We start from the raw sequence: 27,471 nt of genomic DNA, 5'->3' as shown, positions 1-27,471 counted from the left end.
AACATGCACAAGACGTCAAAAATGGAGTGGAGCAATGCAGTTTTATCTGTTAGACATAATAATATAATGATAATGACATAATAATAAATTCAGTCTTTTATAAATATGTAACCTTGATTCAACCTGATTGCAAGTTGAGCACTGATTTACGTTGTGTGTGTGTGTGTGTGTGTGTGTGTGTGTGTGTGTGTGTGTGTGTGTGTGTGTGTGTGTGTGTGTGTGTGTGTGTTGTTCTCCAGGACACTGACAGACCTGCTGAAGCAGCAGGGAGGTGAGGTGAGCTCGGTGGAAAACGCAGGGGCCAGTTCGCCCAGCGGAGGGAGAGCCAACGGCATCTCGGCCAGGATGCTGCGCAGCAGGAGTGGTGAGTACTGAGAGAGAGCGTGCACGCACATACACACACATGATACACAGGTAAATTCAGGATATCATCCATATACTACCAGTAATACTCCCTGCAGGAGAAAATCTCTGTGTGCTGGTGTAAGTACAGTGAAATTGTGAGAAAACACAACTTCAGAGGCGCAGATGAACAGTATTATATGCAGGGTCACACATGCAATGAATTTCACTCCATTCAGTTTTAATGACAGAGGAGTTTTGCATCCTTAGTTAAGACTAAAACATTTACACTGGATCAACAAATGTATTCATAGAATGCTAAGAAAATCTATCTAGTGCAGGGTTGTGGGGCTGTGACAACATATTATTGAGAGATTTCCTGTATCACAAACTACAAGACAGGTAAATCTCCTTCTTTCCTTTCCTTTTCTTTGGAAAACAAGAAACAGCCAGAGTTCTTCCAGTCTACCTCTCACACACCACACACACACTTACACTTCACCGATTATTTATTCAAGGTCACATCCTTAGAGTTGAGGGTGAGGAGAGTTGTCAATCACGGCTCTGCTTCTCCAACCTTTATCAGAATCAGAAATACTTTATTGATCCCAGAGGGGAAACTCTTTTGTTACAGCAGCTCACTATCACGTCAGAGCACACAGGAATAGAAGTACTAAGCAAAAAATATAATACACTATAATACAGGTCAGAAATAAATTAAGTACCACTTCACTGCCACCAGAGCTGATTGTTTAAAGTTGTCTTTTTTTAAATAACCCAAACACTGCAGGCAGATGTTGGTGAAACCTCATACAAGCCAAAAGCTTGTATAACAATTTACTTTTCAAAACCCCATGACACCCTAATAGGGAGAAGAAGACACAAAAAGGTGTCACACTAGGGTTTTTATCTGTTACTATGGAGACAAACGTGATTATTTACATTCACTAACCACTAACCTCACCTTTCATTTTGGGTTAGTTTGGTTTTGTTGACACAGTTTTCAGTGCTGCTGGCTGTTGTGTGGACATATGTTCAACATCAAGATGTTGGCTATCTACACGCATGATTTCACTGCCCATCATGAGGAACGTATGTTACTCTCTGCTCAGAAACTATTTCAGCATTTACCAGGAACAGTCTGACAACCAATCAAGTTGAATTGGCAGCATTGATGATGATTCAACGCACAACAATGTACAGAGCATTTGAAATTTTACACAATTTTGGCACTGGCTGGTGAGACTTATTTAGGCAGGGCTGAGGGGAGAGGACAGAGTGAGAGACTGAATAATAAAGCATCTTCATCTGTAAGTAGAACACATGCTTGTTGCACGTGCAACACTGGTGCACTACACACACACACACACACACACACACAAACTGTTTAATTAGTATGTTAATGTAGGCAGACTGCACCCCTACAGGCACCTTGTGCCATTTTTAATACATTCTCTATACATCCAGATGCAGCAGCCTGCATATAACACAGGTTTTGACTATGTACACGCCACTCTAGGTACACACCTATTTTTTTATGTTTGGACCATTGTTCAATTTGGTTTGTGCAAAAGAGCAACTGCATGTGTGTATGGATTAGTATGCGTGTTTGTGTGCCTGCATGTGAACATGCGAGTGCGCATGGGTGTGTGTGTCAGAGGGGTGGAGTGTTTAATTTAAGAGGCCCCCTGCGGCGTCTATCTCTGATCTCTTGCTATGTAGTCTTTCACACACTGCTAATGACGCGACTTGACACATTGTATGTGGTGGACACTTTAATCCAGAGTGTTTCATTGATCGTATTCACTTGAAAAGGGCAACAGATACAGGAGCTGGAACTAGCATTAAAAAAAGAGGAAAACAGATGTTTGTTGGGCAGCCTTATTATTTAATCTCTAAGTTGCTGAGTAACTGTTGCTTGTGGCCAGAGAGCCTGCAGTACAGTAAGATGCACCAATGTTCACAATAAATCGATCAAGTTTTGATGGAGTGAACAGAAAAGGGGAGTTAAAGCAATTCAGTTTACAGCGCAACCTAAGTGGCTGGTCTGTAACGCTCAGATACTACAGAACTTCATGTCCCTGCAGTTATAAAATCATAAATATTAATGGACACATATCAGTTGATCTCAGTAGCTAACACGATCTCTGCTAGCTGATTGTAAGTGTGTTGAAATTAGCCGCTTGTTATGTTTGGTTGGAAAGAAAATCTGCAGTCTTGTGTCATGGCAGCATGAGTGACTACCACTGCTGCTAGTCAAAATAAAATGTACACACACCATGTACAGTACAGCTGTCCAGAGAAAATTAGTACTGGAAATGATGTCTGTAGAGAATAAGATTTATGCAGGTATTGGTATTTGGATTTGGATACCTGGGAAGTGCAGAATTTAGACAGTGTTGGGAAAGTTACTTGAAAAATTACTCATTACATATTCTTCATTGAAAAATGAATTACATTACTCATTATTTTACTTTTGTTACTCAGCACAACTCCTTTAAACTCCAAAGCCTCCACACTCACACGTCTCACAAGAAACATTGTGGTTTAACAAGCAGGCAGACAGCTAACGTTAGCTTAGCCACGTTGATTCCTGAATGTAGGCTTACCATTGGCTAACATTAGCAAGCCAGCTGACAAACTAGCTATTTTCGAGTATACCCCGGCTTTAAGAACACACAACATATAAATACAACAACTCTGGAGTTAGTAGGAAGTACATTTATTCTCTTTTGGTAGAGGCTAGCCGCCTCGTCACACCTCCAGCCCCTGTGCTGAGCTAACGTGTATCAGACAAGTTTGTCCTCTAAATGCAGAGAGCCCAACCTGATATCAACCCTCTATCAAACTAATTACTGAATTTCAAACTGAATTTTCACACTTCTCATTACTCAAAAAAATTGTATCGCATTATTTGTGTTACGAAGTAATGCGTTAATGCCCAACACTGGATTTAGATCATGTCTAAATGTGTTCTGTCCTCTCTGTTTCTCCATCTCTGCTCTGCCTTCTCTGATTTTCTCTCAGTCTCTTTCCAAATAATTACCACATGTTGGCTTTTTAGTCCTCCTACACCCTGCCATGTTTTATTCAGTCCCCTTTTCTCTCTTTTTTTTTGACCTCACTCCTGCTGTTCCTCCTGTTCCTCCGCCCTCAAAAAAGGTCTAAGTCTTATTTAGTTGTCGACAGCATACTGATGAATTTTAAATTTCCCACTGCTGAGAACCACCGACTGCTTGGGGATTGACACGATCATACAGTCTTGCAAAGGAACCAGGATGTGGCAGAAAATGTTGATTGAATGAAAAAACTATAAATATAGCTAAAGTAAGTAAATGTAGGTGTGGGACATGAGTGAGTCCACTTCTTAATGTGAAGTGACAGTAGCTAAAGGCAGGGGACTTGGCAGTGAAATCAGTGTTGATGATGATACCTATTGATGTTAATGTGTTCCATATTCATGCACGTTACACCCACTTCTTCCCAGAGGAGGAAAATGTCCACTGGCTGTTTGCGATCAATAAAAAAACAGACAGGCAAATAAACTTTGTCCAGCAGGCTGTTTTGTGCCAATAAAAAAAAACAAAAATCCTCATCGTATCACATCCAAACTCATAATGACAGGTATTGTCTGAGAGGGAAAAAAGTTCAGTTCGAATTTCTTTGCCCAAAGAATGTCTTATAACACGTCACCTGAAAGCTGTCTACACATGTATTCTTTTTGGTCATAACATGGTTTTAAGAAAACTCACAGGTTGACATTTGAGGTGAGACACGTCAGTGCTTCACATCATGAATCACCTCCCTCTGTCCCAGATCTTCATCCTCTGTTCACCCAAATATACTCATGTCTGAACTCTGCAGGAGTTGCAGGAATCTTTGTACTTTATTTGTATTTTCTAAAATACTGTGGATTTAAGCTGGAACACACTGTATGTGTATATGCAAATACAAAATGTAATGCAAAATGTTCCCTAATTGAGCCACATGACAAAGTGGAACACTACATAGATTGCCTGGGCAGAACAGATGGACAGTATTGGTTTTTCCATTGTAGACAAGATGGCAGACAGTGGCCTTTGGAAAAGGTAATGCTCATTACACACACAGTAAGTGAACACATTTGAACTGATTGGAGGCAAGTGTTAAAAAGCCTGTTGCCATTCTCTCTGTGGCTGACATTCACTTTAAAGTGAGACTATGTACCTTTTGAAAAAAGAAACAAAACCAAAGAAGAAGAAGAAACCAAAATCTTCCTTACAAATGAAAAGTTGAATTCATAAGAAATAAAACACAATCTAATGCAAAACACTCAGGGGTTTTCCTACTACAGCCTTAACTGGTCTGGTATGGCAAATAGCTTGTGGTGGCTAATGTTAGGTAATGTTAGCAAACTTTAGATAGATATTGGTGTTACAGGATGCTTTAGCTTTAATTTACTATTGTCCCGTAGTTGTCACCATCGTAACAAAGTTGGAACAAAGTTACATAGGCTCACTTTTAATGTAGACAATGAAAAACTTGTGTGTGTCTGTGATCTCTTGTTACATGCTAAATATATGTCCAAAAAATATTTTTGAGTATGTTTATATAAAAATCCTTCTCTTTTTTCTTTTCCTGTGAAACGTAGTAGTAATGACTTTCTTGAACTTGGGGGCGGTGACATACATTTATCCAATTAAAAGTGATTTCTGTAAATATTGCTGTATTTGCAAAGCCACGCCCACTTTAGAGCGATCGAATCACATCTGAGGGATTTTATTTAAATTCTAACTAAACCCCCCCCACATCCTCGGTTACACTCAGAAATATGTCCCAATACTGAAGATAAAGATGCTGCAACTTCCGTTTGACTGTTACTTTAAAGGTCAGAAATGCCAAAAAGTCAGAAATCGTCAGAGACAGTGTTTGAGATTTACATGAACCATCGGCAGCTGATGTTAACTGAGGACAGGAGGCAAACATTTGGTCTAAAAGTCTCCAACAAACACGACTCATTGCAGAAAGAAAGCTTGAAGCAATTAGCGATGACCTATTTATCAAAGACGACTGCAGAAGTACTGTAGCATGACCCAGTAACAACACAAATGTCACCTTTTCTTTTCTCGCTTCTCTTTTTGTTTTTCTTTTACCCCAGCTGTCAGAAGAGTTGCATTTTGAGCGCTCGTCTCCTCCAAAAGGTTTTCCTGCTCTCTCAACTCTTCCCTGGGGTCATGAGAGGCAAACTACTTATTCTTGTAAATTAATGATCTCAGTACGAATCTTTGCTCCCCTGCTCGTGTCATGTTGATTATTCTGACAAAATGCATGTGTACGACCAACTCAGCAGATCGCACAGGGCGAGGATTATAAAGTATGTGGGGGTGGGAGAGAGTTGTGTTTGTCTGCTCTGACTCTGCTGCAGTAAATGATGATGCACACAGACTTTCACATATGATCTCACCGATGACAGACGTGGTACGCACTCAGCTTTCTCGCTTTATTCTCGTCTGCTTATTCGTACCGTCGCTCTCTCTCTCACACAGACGCACCAGGGCGTTCATATTTCATCTTGGTGATGACAGATGCCATGCAATGCACTCTCTCCTTTATCACTCTCCCCACGGCACTTAAGACTCCTTTTATGTATCTTTTCACACACAAACTAAGAGATGCACATTTATACACAAAACACACACTATATACAGAGACACGTGTTGGCCTCACTGCTTTTCTTAGCGTTTTTCATGGTCATGAGCACTCACAATAGCACGCCAGTGGAAACAGTAGGCAGATGGTATAGGTGTGTGTGTTCTTATGTGTGTGTTTGTGTGAGAGAGAGGAATCCCATTACATCAAAACCTCCTTTAACTCCTCCTAAAAACTTTGACTCCTCTTAAGTTGCTGACCTGAAAAAGAATCTAAATCTAAATGTCTTGCTGGTGCATCATTAGTGCTTCTGCTAAAGCTCAGTTAACTGAAAAATATATCCTTCTTTTAATCTCAAACTGCCAATCAGAGACGGTTTCATGTCTGCATGGCACTGCTTTATTATTTATTATTAAGCTTTGTTATCAGCTAAAAGCTAGCAGCTTTTAAAATAGGGGGAAAAAAGTAGCCAACAGTTCTGCCATTATGGCACAATCAGAAGACTACTCTATTTTGGTTTTCTTATTCATTCCTTGTTTTTTTCTACTTCTTATAAAGAAAAGATGGTCACCTTTAGAGAGCATCACTGAGCTGCAGAGGGATTGGCTGATAGGGTGTATTCATACATAAATTGATATCGAATGCAATTTTGCTTCCTCCATCATGGACAGACTGTATTACTTTTACATGAGAAGTTTCAACACAAGTAATATCACTTCTTAAGCAACATCTAAATTCATTAACATACTTTTCATTGAGTAGGATGTTCTCAGTCTCTCCAAATGGACACCCCCTAATAATATGCCAGAGTAACACACACACACAATTACACACACACACACACACCTTCATTCTAGACTAAGTCGCTCTCTTCGTCCCTCAGATCCGACAGCTTGTTTCCACACTCCTGAATCGTTTAGACAAACGATACAAAGGAAGCCTCTTCACCTTAATCGCCCGCTGAAAGAGAAGATATTACATAACTCATTAAGCAGCGTTCCTGCCCTCTTGTTCTGCGCTTAAAAGATCCCGATGCCAGACTGGAGAAATTAATATGTGCAATCATGCTTGAGTTTTAACATCCACAACCCCCAACCAGAACCTCTCCTAATACTCTTAGGTCCTGTTTTATGTATTGCCTTGCGCACACACACACACACACACACACACACACACACACTTACATACTTATTCCATTATGCAATCACTGAAACTTGTACCCTAAAAGAAGGTTTGGCCAAGCAGATGGACTCATTAATAGGTATTGTTTGTATTTCTGTGTGGGTGAGTGTATGTGCACATGGGCATGGGGACATCAGCTTGAGCATTCTTATTTAGGTTTTGGTATGTCCTGTAAAGTTTATTCGTGGAGTGTGTGAAATAAAATATTTTTTTAAAAATGTTGATTTTTGAAGATAATCCAAGCAAGGTCTTAATTTCAATTACAAAATTCTGTTAAAAATCTTCTGTGGGAGCCTGAGTACAGCTAACGTTTTGTTTGTAGTTTACCAGCAACCTCACAAGTTACAGACACAGAAAACACTGGAAAAGTGGAATTTCACATCTCCATCTCATGATTCAAAGGATTGTTTGAGATGTACTTGAGATTAGAGATTATTTTACCACCAGTGATCAGAGATAAGTGGAGTTATTAAATGTGAAAAACATTTTCATCTACGCTATCTGATCTGCACACACACACACACACATACACACACATACAGAAGACTTCAGAGACATCTGACCTTCTCGTGACAACCAGTGAATGTACAGCACCAGTGTCTTCATCTGTCGGCCATTTACTGTTGCTCCAACAACTATGAGGAAAATGATACGATGACGATGAGAAGAAGGCAGTAGATGATGATGATGAAGATAGTGATAATGATGATGATGACAGTGTGAAAAGGACTTTTTCCTCATAATCCGCTAATCTGGCACATGCTGAGAGGTCAGCACCACTTACACTGGATGATACACTGATCGCACACACACACACTCACACATCAATGTACTGTGCCTTGTAGTTTAAGCTGATTAGCTATGGAGAGTGTGTGTGTGTGTGTGTGTGTGTGTGAACAGTGATTAAGGTAGAGGCTCAGAGTGTTGTTACTGTAAAGACTAACTCTTGACATTTCTCCACCCCTCTGGCATCAGCATCATTTTCTAACTTATTCCACCAGAACATCCTACCATCCTCCATATTTCTCTCTCTCTCTGTCTCTGTTCATCATCTAAACCACACATGACTCTCCCACTCTGTCTGTTTCATGTGTGTGCATGCAGTGATTAGTATTCAGACGTTGTGCCGTGTACACCTCTTTCTTAGCACTGACAGTCACAGATGTGATGAAATATTCTGTCTCTGATGCTGTGCTTCTCCCAGTGTGACACTCTGCTACACACACATACACATACACATACTTATTAATAGACTTGACTGGTGCAAATCAGATTGGTGAGCATATCAATACACTTTACTGTTTCATTCTGTCAATTTAACACAGAGAAAGGCTCTGACACACACACAAACACACATTTTTAAAGATGTTACAACAATAATGCTAATTACCACTGATTTTGTTGCTCTCATCCAAATTACCTTATAAAGCATTTTGTCTGGGTGTGTGTGTCAGTGTGGACATTCGTGAGCGCTGCATGTGTGTCCATTCATCCCTGGGGCTGACATCAAGTGCGCTGGCTGCATCAGTGGACTTCATTTATGCTAAAAGCCAGGGCTTCACTCTCTCTGCTAGTTTGTTCCATTGTTCATTAACCTCAGTTCATTTAGAATGGGACTGGCTGGCCGTCAGAGTTTGGGCCGCTGTCTCACCTTAAGTCACCAGCCTTGAGGTAAAAGGGAGAGGCTTTTTAACTCGTGCCTTTACGTGACGCTTTCACAGCACACATTCCCACCTGAGAGATTCCCAGTACAACTTTAGGGCCATGACACACCAAGCCGACACCCAAGCAATGACAAAGGCCAAGTGAATAAACCGCCTTATGTCATTTATTTCTTCATACATTTCTTCTGTATAAAGTTGCACTTGAGGGTGTCCCCCTGCCTTAGGGGTTAAGATAGCAACCACAATGTCCTCAGTTCGAATCCGATATATTACTATATAATAGTATTAAACATCAAAAACAAAACAGCTGACCGCCAACATGCACGCACATCTGTGTCTGCTTGACAGCAAAATAACTACTCAGTGTTCTGTATAATCCAAAAATCATCCTGGAAAGACAAACAAAGCAAATTAGCCAGCCATTTTCACTGCACTGTGAACACTCAGTTCAGACAGTTGTCTCGTGAGGTGCAGCTGGCACTGTAAAGTATTTGCCTTGTACTCGCATTGTTGTCTTGTGGTCTTTTGCTTGTGGAAAAAAGGCAGAGGCAAATAATAAAGAAAATCAGAACTAAATAAGTGAATTCACTGTGGCTCTGAAAGATGAAGAGATCATTTTCAGGCACAGACGCTTAATGACAGCCCAGCAGCTTTGACTGCCAGCTGTCGGCTTGGTGTGTCAGTTCCCCTTAAGATATCAGTATGCTTTAAACAAGTTTTGGGAGTTGCGTCCAACAATCTACACCCACTTTATTCAGAAAGTGGCTAGGTGTGTGAAGGTGAGAATGTATAAAGGGATTGAACTTCTTTCTCAAGCTCTCTTTTTTCATTTTTCACACAGTTATTTCTGTTCATTTTTGTATGTACAAATGTAACGCCTTGAAGGAAAGATTGTCCAAAAGAGTGCACCGTTATCCCCATTTGTACAATTCCTCGGGTCTTGCCCCTCTCTGTGATGGCCTCTATGCCTTCATATGTGTTCATTTGACACATCGTAAAGTCTAGTTCGTTTCAAGCATACACCAACCTTTAGCTTGTCAGTTTTCTTGCAATTTACCACACTGCAACCTTGTCACCACACTTATAGTTGACTGGATAGTTGGACAATTTTGCAAAACCCTGTATTCTGTTCAATGACGATGTTTCTGATCTTCCAGTGCAATGCTGGACTCCTGACCAGGCAAAGCAGGCAGCTGCACCCGGGCCCCAGGCTCCTAGGGTCCCCTAAAGTCCCAGGTTCACTGTGTGTCAGTTGGTTTAATTGCAAATTTATTTAAAAACATAAACCATTATAAAAGTGAAACTGAAATGGTAAGGGACCCGTATTGTTAGCTATTCTGAGGCCCTGTCCTGTCTTGTGGAGGGGTCCTGTGTCAAAATCTAGTTTTAATACCTTTATTTTTTTCAGTTTATATTGTGCTAACATGCCACATATTCCCAAATAAAGGTGTGTAATCAAATTACCGCAAATCAAGTGCCACTCATCAAACTTTGGGCAGGCAACATACTATAGGCAAATTATAATGAAGCTGCCGTGTGTAGTCTGCTGTGTGCACTGTACACGCTGGGTACTTGAAGGTGACAGGGTGATTACAGACTGCACAGAGTGGAAGGAACTGTTGATCAGTAGGGCCTCACAGCTCATTTCTGCTCCAGGGCTTCCTAAGGGGTTAATCCAGCCATAGTTCAATACCAGCATTGTAATCATCTGCATATGGCAACAACAGTATGGTTAAATCATCTTTAAAACACTAAGGAAGGTTACAAAACATTAAGTGTAGGTATGAGACAGTACACACATACTCTGGACTCTGGATCATCTTTGCTTCAAAAGAACATGATTGTTGTGTGACACTTTGTGTTTTGCTTATTTTTGTAAAGATACTGTAATCACCAACTGACTCTGCCTCTCGCTGCTTGTCTCTTACCAGAACAGTACCATCTGAATAACTCAGCTTACGGGCCGTTTGGACAAGGGCTTCCAAACCCGCACAGAAACCACAGCACAGTGGGACTCAACAAATATACCTCCCTCAAAGCTGTGGGTAAGTCAGACACACAAACACACACAAAATGATGCTGACTCCAACTGACACACTAACCTTTAAAGTACAGTAGGCTGGCAGTACAGGAGCTGTCAACTGATGAGGGTCTCTTTCCCTCTTCGCAAACAGAGAGTTGATCTTAAAGAGGAGCCCACGCTGTTCCTGTCTGGCACTGTGGTGTGATTGGTTAGATAATAGTAATTGTCTCTAAATGTAATTGATATAAGTCTTTTTCAGCAGACTCCACAGTTCCTCGTGGCCTACAGACAAGCCTAGAGAACTGTCTAATCAGAGTTATAGTACTGAAACCTTGTTTTGTTTTAATTATCAACAACACTGTGATTGTATTAAAGCTAAGATCACTGTGCAACAATATTTTAGCAGAGTCTAAGCAGACAGCACAGGTCCTTGCCAAGGACAGAGCTCTATAATTCATGTATTTCATGTTAACGCCACATCTGGGAGCAGCACTGGAGCTCTTGGGCAGGAAGAAACTACTGGGGCAAACATGATGAAAACTGTGACTGGTGAACATGCCATCCTACCCATGTCCTCACTTTGAACTACACCAAAATAAAACTTTAACTTAAATGAAACTTTTCCCAAACCTGGTCTTTTTTACAGTGTCATTATTTCTAACAGTTATTATAGCTTTGTACTCACCAGTTTTACATATGATGAACTAAAATCACGTTTTTTAATCTCTATTTGCTACCGATATTAACTATATTTAATTTATTAAAGTGTCCAAATTTTAAGTGTAAACTTTATGTAGTGCCTTCAAGAATTTCCACAATGGAATGAAAACAATGCTAAGCTTCACATTTAATGGATGTGTCAATTACATTATGCAGCACTACATCAGTTATTGTCACAATCAGTGATGGCACAAAATAACGATGATTCATGATTGTCCAAAATCCCAATTTACTACTCACTACTGCATGTGAACTGGGATATAGCCCAAGGCTAAAAAGATAGTTTACAGTATCACGAATGGACACAAATCTATCCTGTCAGATTATTTTCTTTATGCACAACTTTCCTGTATATAATAATTTTCACTTTTTATAAGATGCTTTTGGTCATTACTTGTACAGATTTTCGCTGCACTTTTATGATGCCTCCGGATGTGGTTTCGTAAGAGATTTGGGATGTAGATGCAGCTGCTACAGCCTGGAAAAGAGGCTGTAGGGTTTTTACCAGGTGACTGTGCAGACTGTTTCATGTCGGGAAAGGTCACACGCACGTTGTTGTCCTTGAATTGTCGTAGGTGTTATAGTGTACAAAACTACATTCAACCCCAGGTATCCCATTAGAACAAAACAATCCTCTACCAGTGGGCCAAAGGCAAATCACTGCTTGTCAAGGTACATTTTTTTAACCTTTATTGTCCATGCAAGGTTGACTGAGCAGTGTCATTTTCATGCAACAGCCCTTTTTACACACTGTACATACAGTAGATTTGCACTTGGCAGATGCCCAGTAAGAGCAACGGCTTCTACAGATGGAGAGCTTTAGCTTCTGAGGTAAGGCTCCTTGGTCAAGGGCACTAAAAGAAGTAAATGACCATTAGTTAGGCCCTTAATTACTGCTGCTACGCCATCCCAATCTAGCATGGCACGTATATGATAACAGTGTCACATTTACCACACAAAACTCATGGTACTTTTTGAAACAATGGGAACTCAATTACAGACTGTCGATATTGTCAGCTGAAGCTGTCAGCTTTTCTCAGAAATGACAACTAGCAGATGTTTAGCTTGCTAGCTAATTGATGTTACCTTCATAAGCTGGTCGTAAACGCCATCTCCGGGTGACTTTTTAATGCTTCCGGTAACTTCAGAGCCCAGTTAAAGGGTCTTAAATATATGCATATTGCTACATACATGCTTAATTATGTTATATAGATTTATAGTACAGTAATAATGAGGAAAAACTAAGATCAGATGGTTATATCATTCTAATATAACCCTATATAACCCTTACTATAGAAAAACATACTTGGGAAAAGAAACAGAGGTTAAATTTATACTTTATTGTGCATACTTTCAAAAATATGTTTCTTTTTTACAAAAGAAAAGGCTATGATGATGAGGACTAATGAACAAATGTGACATTGCAAGCATAACACTATCTCAGGTAACAAGTTTATTTGGGGTTGCTGAAGTGTAAACCATAGACTGTATATAATATAATAATAATTTATATAACTATAATATTATATTCAGTCTATGAGATAAACACACCGTTTAATCAATTTCCTACACTTTAGCTCTAGGCCATTAAAAAAACATGACCCTCCAAAATGTAAGAAACAGAAACTGTAAGAAGTCCTTATCTAACCTTACCGAATGGTCTCCAAAATGGACAATCAGATAAAATGTTCAGTTTCATATTTGTATCAGTTTTAGTAAAATCAACTGGGTAAAAAACAGTGTTTGAAACAAGATGAAAACAAACAGCTGTTGTTAGGGGACTCAGACTTTAGGACAAAAATGATGAAAACACACACAGAGACAAGGTTACTGTTCATGTAGCTAGGATGCTAGCGGCGATGACCTCAGTTTTTAGTTTATTTAAATAATTCTCTGTGACATTCATGCTAGCCCATGACACACACACACACACACACACACACACACACACACACACACACACACACTCTGGACTCAGGGCGAGGGTATTTATAAACCTTTTTTGCTACAGTATGTCCCCACATCCTGACACACATACCATTACCTCCATCATCTCCATTGCACTCCTCAGTTTCTCCCTCCTCATCACTCTCTCCTTCTTCTGCCCTCTCAAATCCCAGCAAAACAGGAATACCGCCAGTATTTACCTTAAGGGCATACACCAATTGGAAATACTGAAATCACCAGCTTTCCTCTTTGATCTTCTTCAAACCCTCCCTCTCATCCTGACCATCCTTGGCCTTCTTCTGATTCTCTCTTTATGTTATCTTTCCACTCATTTAAAGTCATTATTTTTCTGAATTTCACATTTTCTGGACAAGAAAGTCCAATTTATTTGTAATGGGAGAAAAATTTTAATAATTTTTTTGCGTCTAATGCCTCACACTGACCCTTCCCATTAGGCACTGATTTTGTACTTTTTCATAAGTTTGGCTCTCAACTTGTTTTCTATACTTTCACATTGTTGCATCCTATCCTTTTAGGTGTCTTCCTACACATTTTCACCTCTTCCTACTCAACCTCCACTTACTCCTTGCTGTCCCTCTGGTTTTCCATCCTAACTTGTCTCTCAGTTCACTTGATCATAAGGTGAACTGTTTTAGTGTTCTTATCACTAAGCATTTACAGCAAGAAACATAACTTTAGCTAAATAGCAACAAAAGTGACATGGTATAATAGTAAATGCTAAAACATAGTGTAAGTAGAGAGCAAGAGTGAGTTTTACCACTTATGAATTCAAGTTTGTTGCATGGTCTCCATTTAAAAGTTTCTAAAATACTTTGAAGAGCAAAAGAAGATGACATTGCTGACAGGTTGGAGCCGGGAGGTCCTAACATAAATGCATCATGGATTAAGTGTGATTCAATCATCAGTGTTCCTACAATGACAGACTCTGTGTTTGCACATTGACAGTTCATTTTAGGCTACTTCTGCATGTGACTCAGAATTGCATTAGACTGTGACAAATTGAAAATGACTCTAAAGTGTAAACAAGTTTAAAGAGGCCAAATATAGCATGTGTTGGCTTTACTGGCCTAATTGTTAAAGGTTACAAACAGAGCATACTACAGTAAATTAAAGGAGTATTCCCGTTAATTCCAACTTCAGTTTTATCAGTTATGATAGCTTGTATTCAAGTAATTGCAGAGATTTGGGAACATGGCAACAATGTTGCAATTTTTGCCAGATTGTCCAAATCATTCATCACAACTACAGTTAGTATGGTATGTCAAAGTTGAACCAGGAAGTTGGTTTGTAAACTCTAATGGATGTTTACAACTGACAGTTTAGGTAATAATTGTACCATTCACATTCATTTCTTCCAAATGAGTTTGGCTAACCAGGCAAACCTGCTCATGTTTCTTGCCCCATATAACTTCTTTTTAGCAGTGTCGCCATATTAAGAGATTTCCGCAATTAACTGACATAGAAATGATGTCCGAAACAACCAAAAGACCAAAGATGTAATAAACCGAAATGATCGTATAGACTATTGATGAATGCTCTGTATAGATAGTATAGAAAGAGACTTTTTCTCACATGCTGTCTCCACTCACCCCTTCTCTTTACAGCACACAGTGCATCTAGTAGCTACTACAAGAGCTTCCCACTCATGGACTTCTCCCAGTACCAGCCTGTGGCACCTCCTGCCTTCCAGCCTGTGCCTGTCCAGCCCAAAGAGAAGTCATACATCCACCAGCCTGTGTCAGCGCACCACGACCTCCACGCCCCCCTCTCCATCTCCATCCCCTCCAGCCACTTGGAGCACTCGCGCCTCCCCAAAACCACCACGCACCCGCTGCTCTCCAGCTCGGCTTTCAAAGAGTGGGAGCCGACTGGCCGCCATGTCCACAGGCAAACCTCTGTCCCGGGGCAATCCTCCTCCATACACAGCTCCACCCGGAGACATGGCTACTCAACCCGGAGGCAGCAGAGCATAGAGAACATGCCAGATCTCTTTAGCCAGCCCTATGGAGGGATGTATGGAGGAGCTGGAGGGGGGGCAGGGCAGGGACAGCATGTACAGGGGCAGCACCCATCTCAACCCTCCTACTACCACCACACCAGGCAGAAGAGCTACTCTACCCACAGTACGACTGAGGTGACCGTCTGATCACCAAGGCCTCAGAGAGCGACCTGCTGCAATGTTAAACATACTAAGAAAAAGCTTTGGTGTTTGCTAAATGCCAGAGTTTGGGACAGTTGGCCCAACAGGTGAGGGATAGTAAACGGGGAGACTCATTCAGACTTACGAGATGAAAAGAAATGTTTTGATAAGTGGAAACAGTGAGATTCAGGAGAAAAACAGCGTAGCAGAACCACCATTCTTACAGACAATGGACTCAGCTGGTAAAGGTTATTATTGGACTCCAGCAAGAGTCTTGTACATTGATCATATAAAGTATATAGACTCTACCTGAAAGGAAATCTTCCAAGGTTGCTCAAAATCACTTGCAGGCTCCTATAGGTCACACAGCCTTCACAGATTCACAACCACTACAGATTCGGCGCTACACTGTGGTTTCATTGTGGTTGTACAGGCCTTATAGGAATAGGGATGAGAGGACAGAACAACAAAAATCTTACTTGCACCAGCTCTTAGAGCAGGGAGGGTCGTGTCTGGATGGTAACCCTGGATTTGCGGAAACTCTCGCGAGATTTAGGTTTAGGCAATAAAACTACTTTGTTAGGTTTAGGAAAGCGCACAATGAAGAAACAACGCGTACAAATCTCGCAAGAGTTTCGCAAATCCAGGGTTATCATCTAGACACGACCAGCAGGGAGCAAGCTTGATTTTTTTCTGTGGTAAGGTTTTACACTTTGGTTCCCTCTCAGATTTGGCAGGAAGGAAAAGTGATAGCCAAGTAACTCCAGTTAAGTTTAGTTCATTAGGTCATGTATAACAATAACAAGCTGGCTCACGGTCAGGTTGGGTTGTTAAAAACACTACACAATGAGCCTGGAGCTGACAAAAACTGCAGCCAGAGCCCACACTTTCTGACATTGACAATTCAAGGAGACATTTGGTCAAAACATGCAGTTATTCCCATTTGCTGCAGTTGATGTAAATGTGGGTTATAACCTTTAAGATCCATTTATGTGGTTCACCTACAGGAGTCAGACCTCATGAACCATTCACTTAAATTTGGAGGTCCACTAAAAATCTTTTACCTTTATTGACAACCAGTAGGAACGGCAACACATCAATAAAACATATGTCCTTCTAAATGCACATTACGTTAAAAAAAGGGTAATATATCCCTATAATAAATACTGGAATAATTAGCTTTTTATCATTTGCTTTTTGGCACAAACATGTTGGTGGTTGAGAAGTTTGGAAGTCCTTCATAACTCCAGTCAGTGGTTTGTTTTTGCTCCCAAACAGCATACAGTCTGATTTGGAAGCCAAAAACCACAGCACCAGGCCAAATATGTTTTTAAATTTGTTAAATGACCTTGCTATGACCAGTTTGTGGTTTGGGGCTGTTAAAATCCAACATATTTTATGCATTAATGGAGCATAAGGATTTCAAATGATACCCCAGTTGGAGCTAACTACCAGTTGATTTAACATTTTGTTACATTTCAAAACATGAGTATATCTAAATTCGAGGCATTAACATTTTGATTTGTTTTTGATATGCTGGACATTTCTCATTGTAATCTACATAACATACCATTTAGTTACAATGTAGTCATAAATCATCTCAAGGTAACACAGTTCAGGTCATTTTCAGGCCCCGTAGATGCCTTTTTGTGCAGTTCTTTGATAAGTTCCTGTTCTTCTTGTAAAAACGCCGCTACTATTTTGCATCTCTCAGTCTACCTCCATGCACAGCTGTTTTCTCCTCATTTCTTTCTCACCCCCTTTTGGCCTCTCCCACCCTCTTTCCACAACGAAGCGCTTTGCATTCTGTGCCATCGGGCCAAGCATACAGGGACAGCATCCCCGGGGTCACATTAACTCAACAGTGAGGACAATGCCACCATCATGTCAGCTCCCATCAACCTCTATCCCAACCAAAGAGAGGGACAGGAGGAAAGAGAGGGACAGAGTAAGAGCCACAGGCTGGGACTCTTTAGAAAAGAAGAGAAAGGGAGGAGAGAGAAGAGAAAAATAGAAAAACAAACATACATGGCTGTGTGTTTTCCTTCCTCGGGGGAAGGAAAGGGAAGGAGTCACTGTGGATCTGGGTCTCTCACTACTGAACTGTCTGGGTCATAACTCAAGAGTGTGGGGATGTGTGTGGATGCCTTTGTGTAATTTCCAACCCCCAGGCGCCATTGCAGGGGGAATTCACTAAGGCATTTTCAGGCCTGGAGTATTGCAAATTTCTCATCTTGTCTCTGAAGCCTGGACAGCAAAGGACATTGTGCAGAGCTGCTGCTGCAGCTATGAAGTTAATGCAACGCATCCACCGTACTTGTTGGTGAAAGATTATGGCTGCAACACCCTCAGGAACTGTACGATGAAGTGAACTGTTAACGATGATTGCACATGTGTCCAGAAACACTTCTGTAAGGTTCTGTGATAATATCTGTGCCGAAAGAGCAGAGATGATTTTATGATGCTAAACCTTTTATTTGGTCAAAGTTTGAAGTCAAGCAAACATATAAAAGTTGGTCCAGAAGAGCTGGACTCACCAACATTTAGTAAACTGTTTTAGCATCTCTCTCTAACACACACACACACATACACACATACAGGTGCTAGCTTAGACTTCACAGTCCTGTACAGTCACAGTTATGCAGGAAATAATGGGTCTGAGATGTCAAACTAAATTTCAAATGTCTGTCTGAGCTGCAGGCTAAACCTTCCTCAAATCCTTTTATATCATACTGTACATTAAGGAACTGTAACATCTGTAAGCAACCATGATCCTCAAGGCAACAAAAGAGAACATGATTAGGTTAATATCTTCCCAGATGCAGGACGTGTTATCGAGTAAATCTGGCAAAATGATCTCAACACCTTTTTAAGCCTGCATTTGTTGATTTTTTTTTTTTTGGCCACTTGGGGGCAGCAGAAACAGGCTGTGAACAACACTGACATATTATCACCTTTTAAGTTGGCATGGTGGCAAACATGATAGCAAACAGTTTCCTATTTACACATCTAGCAGATACATAGCAACATTATCATTAATTTGGAATAATGTTTCTGCCCATGTGGTGCAAATCCAATATTCACTTTCCTTTAGCTCTGGTTTGGTCTCTGCTAACTCCTGAGGGAACTATCATGCAGCTCTTTAGCTGCTAAATGCTCCACTACGTTTACTAGCTGGTGGCTAACTTTGTCTTTCTGCTTTTGGTGCTGAGCAGGTGGTGTACAGTGGGCTTTTAGAGCTTTTTCCACTGAAAACAGCTGCCTGCTGCAGCCGAAAATGACGCTATGAGAGCGGTGAGAGTGAACCAAACAGTAAAGTTGCTGGTTGGAAAACTAAAACAATGAGCTGAAAGATGCTAAAATGCTCCATAGAGTTGAGGGGAACTGCAGAGTTGGGTGATAATTCTCTGTAGGATTCATCACTATAAGTGACCACTTTCATATTACACTAGACATTTACATGTAGACGTAAACCTACTTTTAACTACATACCTACTAAACCTCTTCTTCAGTTTGGCTCCTGTGGGTAAATCCCATTTTGTTCTTTTTTGTGTCATACTGTCAGCTATATAAGGACTCGACAACCAGGGAAAGCTGCTGCAGGTAAAAGCATATACTATAAAGTACATTCTTTTTGAAAGTACAGACTAAATGGACAGAATCCCACAAGTATTTTGAATTGTATATTTGAACAATGCCATTAGGTGGCACCAGATAACTACACAGACAGAGAAAAATCTGAAAATATGAGTTTTGACAATGGAATAAGATCAGTTTTCCCTCCCACTGCCAAAATCTATAACTTTGCACCAAGAGAATCCCAGTAATTGAGTGGCGTGACTATAGACAAACCAAATACCAAAAATGCAACAAAATTGAAAGATCAAAGACAGATCTCCAGGTGATGTTTTATGAGCATCTTGCTGCAGGCTGAGCCCATTTCTCTCATTCACTAACAAACATAACCAAACATAATGCAACCGTCTTTGTTTCTCAGATTTTAACTCTCTATACAGCATGTTTTGACAAGTTCTAGAAAATGGAGCATTAACAAATCACATTAAGAGCACCATGACTGATGCTGCAGTCAAGAAACCAAACACTTGTCTCTCTTCCACTGAAAACATTTCTTCTTCTTTCATTCACTCATAATTTGACGCCAGTGCTCACCATGTCTGTAATTACTCACTGTTTGTCATTACCAGTGCAGCAAAGGACCCTGGGCAGGCATCATTTCCTCTCAATGCTTGATGTTGTGAGTTAAAAATGTTGAGATCTGCTGGTTTAGCAACAGAAGTTTAGTTCTTTGCTGTGAACAAGTGCTTCCAATGTTTTTTCTTGGCATGAAATCATGCATTTTCTCCACCTAAAACAATGGTAAGTCTCTGTTCTTTGAAGATGAAATAAACTACTTTTTTCATCTATTTATGATAAATGTTTGACATCTTGTGTACATTATGATTCAGTCTTTTTGAACACATTTGTTAGAGTTTATGTAGTGCAAACCTCATCGGAAATGTGTTCTGCTTTATTTATGAATATTGTGTAAATATGTTTATTTAATGGAATTTCCTATACATTTTGTTTGAATAAGGGCTGTACGAACTAAGTCATTTTAATCTTAAGATTATTTATTATAATTGCTGTTGATGTCACATTTTAGCAGAATATATTATTTCATGTTAATGATTTTAGAAACATGAAACATGAAGCATAGAGAGATCTATATTAGCTGAGTTGCGCAAATTTCTAATGTGCAATAAAGGATGATAAAGTAGGCCTACTGTAATGTATGTCACATTATTGCAGTGGGTTTTTACATTCGTGGCAAAACACAGTGACACAAATTCACTGTAATGTAGGACAAAGCAACTATAAAGCAAACAGGCACTGATAATGTTCCTATTGCGTGATAACACAATACTGACAGATAAATGGGACGCTGTGCAAAAACAAGTAGTGTTGAGTATAAATTTGATTTGCAGTGAAACATTTATTTGTATACAGCAGTTTGTTTAAAGCTGGTTTGCACAAGCAGAGAGGAGATTGTGATAGTTAGAGCTGTGTAAGGGTACTGGGCTCTCACTGTTTAACTGCAGTAGAAATTGTTACTTTGCGCCAAGTGAAAGGAGGGAATTAATCCCACTCTGGCACTATGAACCTCTGCCGGTTATCGTCTTGGAGTACCTTTTAGTATATATATATATATATATATATATATATATATATATATATATATATATATATGAGAACAGAGCTATGATAAATGTATAAATACAAATATGATAGCCAAGTAAATCCAAAGTATATTGGTGTGATATACAGTATGTACTGTATGTACCTGTACTTCTTATTACAAAACAACTCATTTATATCCAAAATGTTCTAGAAATGTTCTTTGCAGAGGATTGTTTAGTAACTGATGCCACTTTTGAAGATGAAATATTAAAGATTGTAAAATTAATATAAGGCCTTGGTTTGACTCGTGTTTGTATCAAAGAAGTGTTTCTTTTTGGGCAAAACACTCCCCACACCAATCAGCAGGCACCTTAATTAGGTCAGCTAAATACTGAACACATTGAACAAACAAAACTCCCTGCAGCCAAAAACGAAATGACAACTTGACAGCAGCCAGCAGTTCTTTGTGGGATCACGTTACTTGCACCAGCGAATTAGTCAATATGGCTTTCAGATAGTCCATTTGAGATGACTTTTCAACAACTCTTTGTTAATAGTAAATAGTGTGTGTCACTGATGGGAATAACCCCCCCAAAAACTGCTAGAATTAAGAGTGATCTATTAACAGGACAGGAACTTGAATAGATGGAAGTAAATGTCTTAACACTCAGGGACCATCTGACAGTAGTTACAGTACATTTGCAATATTTTCCCAGTTGAGATTTGAAGCTGCCACAATCACAAACATGTCCCACTAACCACCTATCACCCATCAATTTTAGAAATGTAAACACATTCAAGAGTTGTGTTGCCTTGATGTATTATGGCAGAGCCTGTAGTGTCATCCTGTGGCTGTTCTTGATACAACATGAACCAAAAGTATTTGTAGTAGGTCTCCTGAAATCTTAAATCTTCCAATTTTAAAGGCAGGTTGCTCCTAATCCTATAAAAAAAAAAACTGTGCCGAACATACATCAATACGTTCCTTTGCATTTATTGTTCTGTTAAAATGTGAGAACAGTGATGAGCCATTCTTCAACGCAAAACAGTTCACAGCACAAAAATGTTAAGACATAAAGGATATTTTAATGTCACAACTTGAGTAAAGCTTCAAATGTCACACATTTAACAACATGCAGGGTGTCATACTGATAACACCATTTTTAGTTTAAGACCAGTGTTTGTATAGATAGTGTGAAAGTTTCTACTGATATCTATCAGCAGGTCAGTATGACAGGTCATTATAAAGGGAGTTTAGTTTATCTAGAACAAACCTTTTCCTGACAGAGTTAGTCACATATGCGCACAAATAAAATTAAATCAGATTAAATCTTTTAATAAAAATGAAGACCTTATACAGTCCCAATTTAAGATAATTATAAGTGACTTTAGAGGCCTTGTGCATGTATGTCAAATTCAATTTGAGACAATTTAATACTTTTTAACAACCTGCAGACACCCTTTAAGCGTGATCAAGTAGGTATATTAGCAATAGGTTAAACAATACTAACAAAGAGTATATTCAAAATAATAATTCCAAGGAAACTATTCAGGAAGGTAAATGAGAGTAAACTGAGAATACAGACAGTGATGGCATCAACAATATGTTTTTCTTTAAGGAGGTATTAATGGCTCCGCAGTAATGCAGGTAAGTGGCTGTTGGCATAACACCTGCTATATGTATAATTCACTCCACCTGGCTTAGTCATGTAAATACAAAACTATACAAAACTGCAATATTCAGTGCAATCAGGCATAATGTTAACAGAGTGTCTTTATAAATGGACCAAATTATAAGTCTAGGCAAGTGAAGCACCTGAAAGATGTACAAATGAGTGGTCCTGTATATTTAAAAACAAAACAAAACACAATCTTATGCTCAGTGGTCATTAGATGTCCCTGAATGAAGTAAACATCTCAGAGGATACACATGTACACTAAAGATAAGCCCTTAGATTTGGTCAAACTGTGTATATTAAAACACTGAATACAAAGAAAGGCCAGCAGAAGGGTTTTACTCAGAGCTGTTTTTCATGTTTTTAACTTTTACTTACTCTGGCTTTGTCCTTGAAGTGCAGTCCTGTCATATTAATGACCACAGGGGGAAAAAATCAAAACAGAAAATGAAATTTTAAGAAGAATGATTAGGAGAATTGTCAACAAGTATTAACCACACCAATACCTGTGCAGTGGTAAAACTGACAGCTCTACTTCTTTAAAAAAAAAAAAAAACAACAACAAAAACATTAAAACCCTCAGCTCCTTGGGGAAAAAATTGGTCTAATGTGGTTTCTGAATAGAAAATGTATTACCTCTGCCAAGGAGGTTACCTTTTTGGTCTTGTATGTTTGTTTGTATGCAATGCAATCTAATAAGGCCATGGATCAAGGAACAAGGGGCTACTTTTTGGTACCGATCTGGATCCAGGTGCGGAATCTGGATTTTAAGTATTTCTTAACATTGTGGTATTTAGGAATATTTTTGAATACTTTGAAAACTTTTGTATTTTGATGCGGATCTGGATCAAGATAGGGTTTAATTTTTTTCCTTTTTATTCAGTTATTAAAGTAAACACATTTATGGGACTGCAAAGCGTTGGGGACTTTATAAGACCCATTAGCACACGTTAAAAACACAGATTCAGGAACAACTTTGCTCAAACATCATGAGAATTGTGATAAAATAAATGGGGTCTCAACTCTGATGTGCATGGTAAGCAAAAAATTGTGAATTCCATCTAGCTTGTGTGAAAGGCCACAAGGATGTGAAGTGATGGGGAGAAACGTGGAATCTTATAACAAGCATTAAACTACACTCTTTTTCCCAAAGTGCCGTCAGCTGTTGATACGGTGACAGAATGGAAGACAAGACCAATGTTTGGTAAGAGCAGGATAAGGCTGAGGTATGATAGGATTAGTCAGGCTTTGCTGTTATAGTGCATATAGTTCTGCATATACCAAGGATAGGATATACCAATTCTATAATACATACATTTCTGCACATGTCAATCAATTTCATCTAATTGTAACACTCTTCCTAATAAGTTGTCATAATGAAGCACCTTCGTAAAGGATGAAGATGTTTATTTAAAAAGCCTCTCAGTGCAGGAAAGGATGAATTCAGCCTCTTAAATAACAACTGAAAATACAGATCTGGAGGACATGATTTGGTTAAACCAGGTGACGTACTCTCACTTTACAAACACACACAAACTTGTAGCTGCATCTGATTTATCGCACCCAGAGTAGAAATCCACTCTTTTAGTCCCCTGGCCCCAGTGGTTGGCACACTTTACAACCTCAGATGTGCAGAATATGCAGAAACTGAACTTGAAACTGAATAGAGAAGGCCGCCCAATCAGCATGTCAACCACAGACAGAGATGTTATCAGGGTCTGGCTGGTGGTTGATGGTCTCACCCGCTTCAATGGTGCTTAAATGAAGGTACTTTCTTGAATGTGCACAGCCCTGTCTATCTCTGCCCAATGATGTTGTTGCCTCCAGGATTTATAACGAGAGAATCCAGTAAGGGACGGAGAGCCTGGCCAAAAGGCCTAAAAAGGAAACAGAGCAGACAGTTACACTGAAATCAAAAGACCTAAAGAAAGTATAAACAAATGACAGTATGTGAGCTAGGCAAGGGGAAAAATAAACAAATTGAGCACAAAAGTCTTTCAATTAAGACTAAAACAGAAACAGTGCCACAATTAAAATTTCAATATTACTTCAATACTGTTTGTAATATGAATGTTTCAGAAATGTTGCGATGCACAGCAATGCAGTATTGTTTCAATGGCTACTCCCCAGGAGGTATGAGTGGAACCGACAAAAGTTAAAATCCACCATCATATCTATGCACACAAGACATCATCAGTCTGGGATGTTCAGTACAGCTCAGGTTTCATTTTGGGAGAAGCGATGCACTTTACTGTTTTCCTATAGCTACTTGTTTCAACTTGCCTCTATTACTTTTACTTTAGTTGGTGCATGTAATATTTCCTTGGCTGCACTGCCTCTACTCAGAACTTAATATATCTTGAAGACATTTTCTCCAACTCTTCTAAAATGGATTTCTCTCTGTTAAATCTGGAACATTGGTGCAAAACAACGAGTCAAACAAACAAACTATTTCCAAGAAAGGGCCTCTGAGGGATTCACAACAGTATATAAAGCCAGATGTTTGACATAAATCTTTAATAATGTCATATGGAGACATCACTCTATTAAACTCTCAAAATGAACACACAATGTCATGTGCTCAAGAACTGTTTTCAGATGGTACAGCTTTATGACGCTTATTAAATTGGTTTAACTCACGTGGACAGTACTTCAGATGGAAGGTCTGTAATGTACGATGGGATCTTTTTGCCCGTGAGGAACTGAGCCACCTCGTTGCTGAAAACGTTGCAGTTGTGCTCAAACAGGTTGTACTTGTCACCTCTGTGCACCAAGAGAACAAAAAAGAGAAAGAGAGGAGACCAAGACATAAATTCAGAGAAAAGGCAGAGAGGCCAGACAGCGTGGAGAAGGGCGGGTGCGACAAGATAGAGACGCGAGATAACAGGAAGAACTGAAGTGTGAGACCTTCCTTCTTTCCCTCACTGCATCACTTATAGAAAATGAAGATAAAAATTATGGGCCTAAGTGAAAATTCACTTTGACCCATAATTACCAGGCAATAATATCTTGCAGTACTGCAGGTTATACTTTTGTAAAGTTAGTGGAGCAGCAATGCATTTGCCTTACAATTATTGGTGTTTTATTTCTATTTTTTTTTCACTTGTAAATTCCTTATTTAATAATTTATTGAAATTAAATTGAAAGACTTTCTGGGAAAAAAAGCAGGAAGTTGTAGCCTACATCAAAACGATGGCGTAGTAAGCAATTAAAACACGTTTATTACTAGTCAAAGCCATGTCGTGGCAAAGTGACCCATACCCACCCTGACTCCAGGATGGTCCCACTGGGATTTAAATATATGTGGTGAGTCTGAGCCTTTACCTGTATGTGGACTCTGCCAGTGAAGTCAGGTACTCCATAAGGATCTCTTCAGGCACCTCAGTGGAGCCCAGGTCCACTATGGAGTCAGGCTCACCCAAGGGGGTGCCACCCTAGGACACAATACACGTACACACTTCAGTGGATGCCTTGTTCCAAACACTTTGACAAATGCTTCTTCCAAGCATCCATTACTTTCTAAGTATTTGCATTTTCCTGTACAATAGTAAAGTGGCAAAGGGCTATAGCGTATGTGCTTTACATGTGAGTAAAGGATGAAGCTGATTCTTACAGGTGAACAATTGTTGATGCCTTCTCCAACAAAGAAGAACTCCTTTCCATGGACCACAATAGCAGTGTGCCTATAAGACACAAAAACACCTTATTCCTATAAAACCGAGCCAATTAAAGAAGTTACCCACAGTTCACAGGATCTTTGGTGAGAAAAAGACTTCTACAAAATAAGCTTATAAGAAGCTGCACTCACCATATCCCATCAAGCTGTTTCCCTGTGATGATTAAAAAAAATGAACTAAATCAGCATGGACGTATTTCAACCTTATTTATTGATCAAGTATCTTGACATCAAGTATCAAGTTGGCAGGAAATAAAGTCATTGCTCAGGCCTGAGTCACCCTCTGGTGAAGCCAACCAACAGGTAACCCAGCTCGTCAGAAACTCACCTAGCATGATGGGACTCATCTGGCGGGCCATGCCTCTGGACAGGTCGTAAATGTACAGTTTCACTGGGTAAGAGCCAGTTTGGTCCATGATGACACAAAGGGATTTCTTCAAAATGACAACTACAGCTAACCTAGTATAAAGTTAGCTGACTCACATCCACCAAGAGTTAGCCGGCTAGCTACCAAACAAAACTTTAAAAAGTTTATCGTGGAGCTGTTACGGATATAAACACTGACTACAGACTACTTAAAATGAAAAGTAATAAATAAAGTAGCAAATATAAATCTCCTAGTGATAGCCCGAGGTTGCCGGGTGCTAACAGCTGGTGCTGCGTCACTGTCTAACTGTTAACAAAAACATGACTGTCAAAGAAAAGTGCTTTCACACCAAGCCCCCAGGAAGTGCGCTAGGTTTTGAAGCCAATTTGACATAGCGGCCAAGCGGTGGCATTACAACTTCCGGGTCTGTCACGTGATGCACACTGGCCCCACGAGATTTTTCCCCCATAGACTTACATTGTGAAAGAAGCGGCTGTAAAACGGTGGATGTTTTTGGAGCGCCACAACCCCCGCAAAATGACTCGTTTCAGTATGCGAATTAGATCCATTCGGACTGATAATATTTGGAAAGTCTAGAAGAGCCGCACGATTAATTCATGTTATCCCGATTCAAGTTAGCGGAGGGTTAAACCGAAAGTTGGCCGGCTCGCTTAAATGATTGCGCCTGTGGGGCCGCACAACGCGGAATCTCTAGGGTAATTTTATACCGGGAAGTCGAACTTTTTTGGCTTCATGCGCCACTGAACAGCTTTCATATGAATGCATGGAGCCCCGCCTCCGACGCTGTATCCAGTTCTCTTTATACATCCATGTTTCACATGGAGAGGGGACCCTTTTTCCGGAGTCGAGCCTCTCTGCAAATAAATCCCGCCTACTTAAATAGGAT

The 27,471-nt window shown here is 39.8% G+C and overlaps 2 protein-coding genes across 2 annotated transcripts in view; one reads left to right on the top strand and one right to left on the bottom strand.

Moving 5' to 3' along the window:
* The window catches only part of shisa8b (shisa family member 8b), a 35,886-nt gene extending 17,074 nt beyond the window's left edge, over window positions 1-18,812 (top strand). The window contains exons 3-5 of the mRNA XM_044179264.1: window positions 240-364; window positions 10,748-10,861; window positions 15,132-18,812. Of these exons, the coding sequence (XP_044035199.1) occupies window positions 240-364; window positions 10,748-10,861; window positions 15,132-15,673 (781 nt within the window). The 3' untranslated portion in view covers window positions 15,674-18,812. The remainder of the gene's footprint in view (window positions 1-239; window positions 365-10,747; window positions 10,862-15,131) is intronic.
* A 3,099-nt stretch (window positions 18,813-21,911) lies between these two features.
* desi1b (desumoylating isopeptidase 1b) lies at window positions 21,912-27,458 on the bottom strand. The gene is made up of 6 exons (XM_044179263.1): window positions 26,526-27,458; window positions 26,330-26,351; window positions 26,135-26,204; window positions 25,846-25,955; window positions 25,162-25,284; window positions 21,912-24,398 (listed from the first exon to the last, which is right to left on the bottom strand). The coding sequence occupies exons 1-6, from the start codon at window positions 26,611-26,613 to the stop codon at window positions 24,317-24,319; spliced, it is 495 nt and encodes a 164-aa protein (XP_044035198.1). The 5' UTR covers window positions 26,614-27,458; the 3' UTR covers window positions 21,912-24,316.
* Between the last annotated feature and the right edge of the window lie 13 nt (window positions 27,459-27,471).

The sequence above is a fragment of the Siniperca chuatsi genome, linkage group LG20 (genome assembly GCF_020085105.1).
Source record: "Siniperca chuatsi isolate FFG_IHB_CAS linkage group LG20, ASM2008510v1, whole genome shotgun sequence".
Taxonomy (NCBI): domain Eukaryota; kingdom Metazoa; phylum Chordata; class Actinopteri; order Centrarchiformes; family Sinipercidae; genus Siniperca; species Siniperca chuatsi.
Note: the sequence above shows the minus strand (reverse complement) of the source record. Positions and strands in the feature narration are given on the sequence as shown.

Coding starts and splice junctions, on each gene's coding strand:
- desi1b (XM_044179263.1), bottom strand. CDS start 26,613: ATGGACCAAACTGGCTCTTACCCAGTGAAACTGTACATTTACGACCTG. Junction 26,205..26,329: donor AAACAGCTTGATGGGATATG/GTGAGTGCAGCT, acceptor TGTGTCTTATAG/GCACACTGCTATTGTGGTCC. Junction 24,399..25,161: donor CCATCTGAAGTACTGTCCAC/GTGAGTTAAACC, acceptor TTTCCTTTTTAG/GCCTTTTGGCCAGGCTCTCC.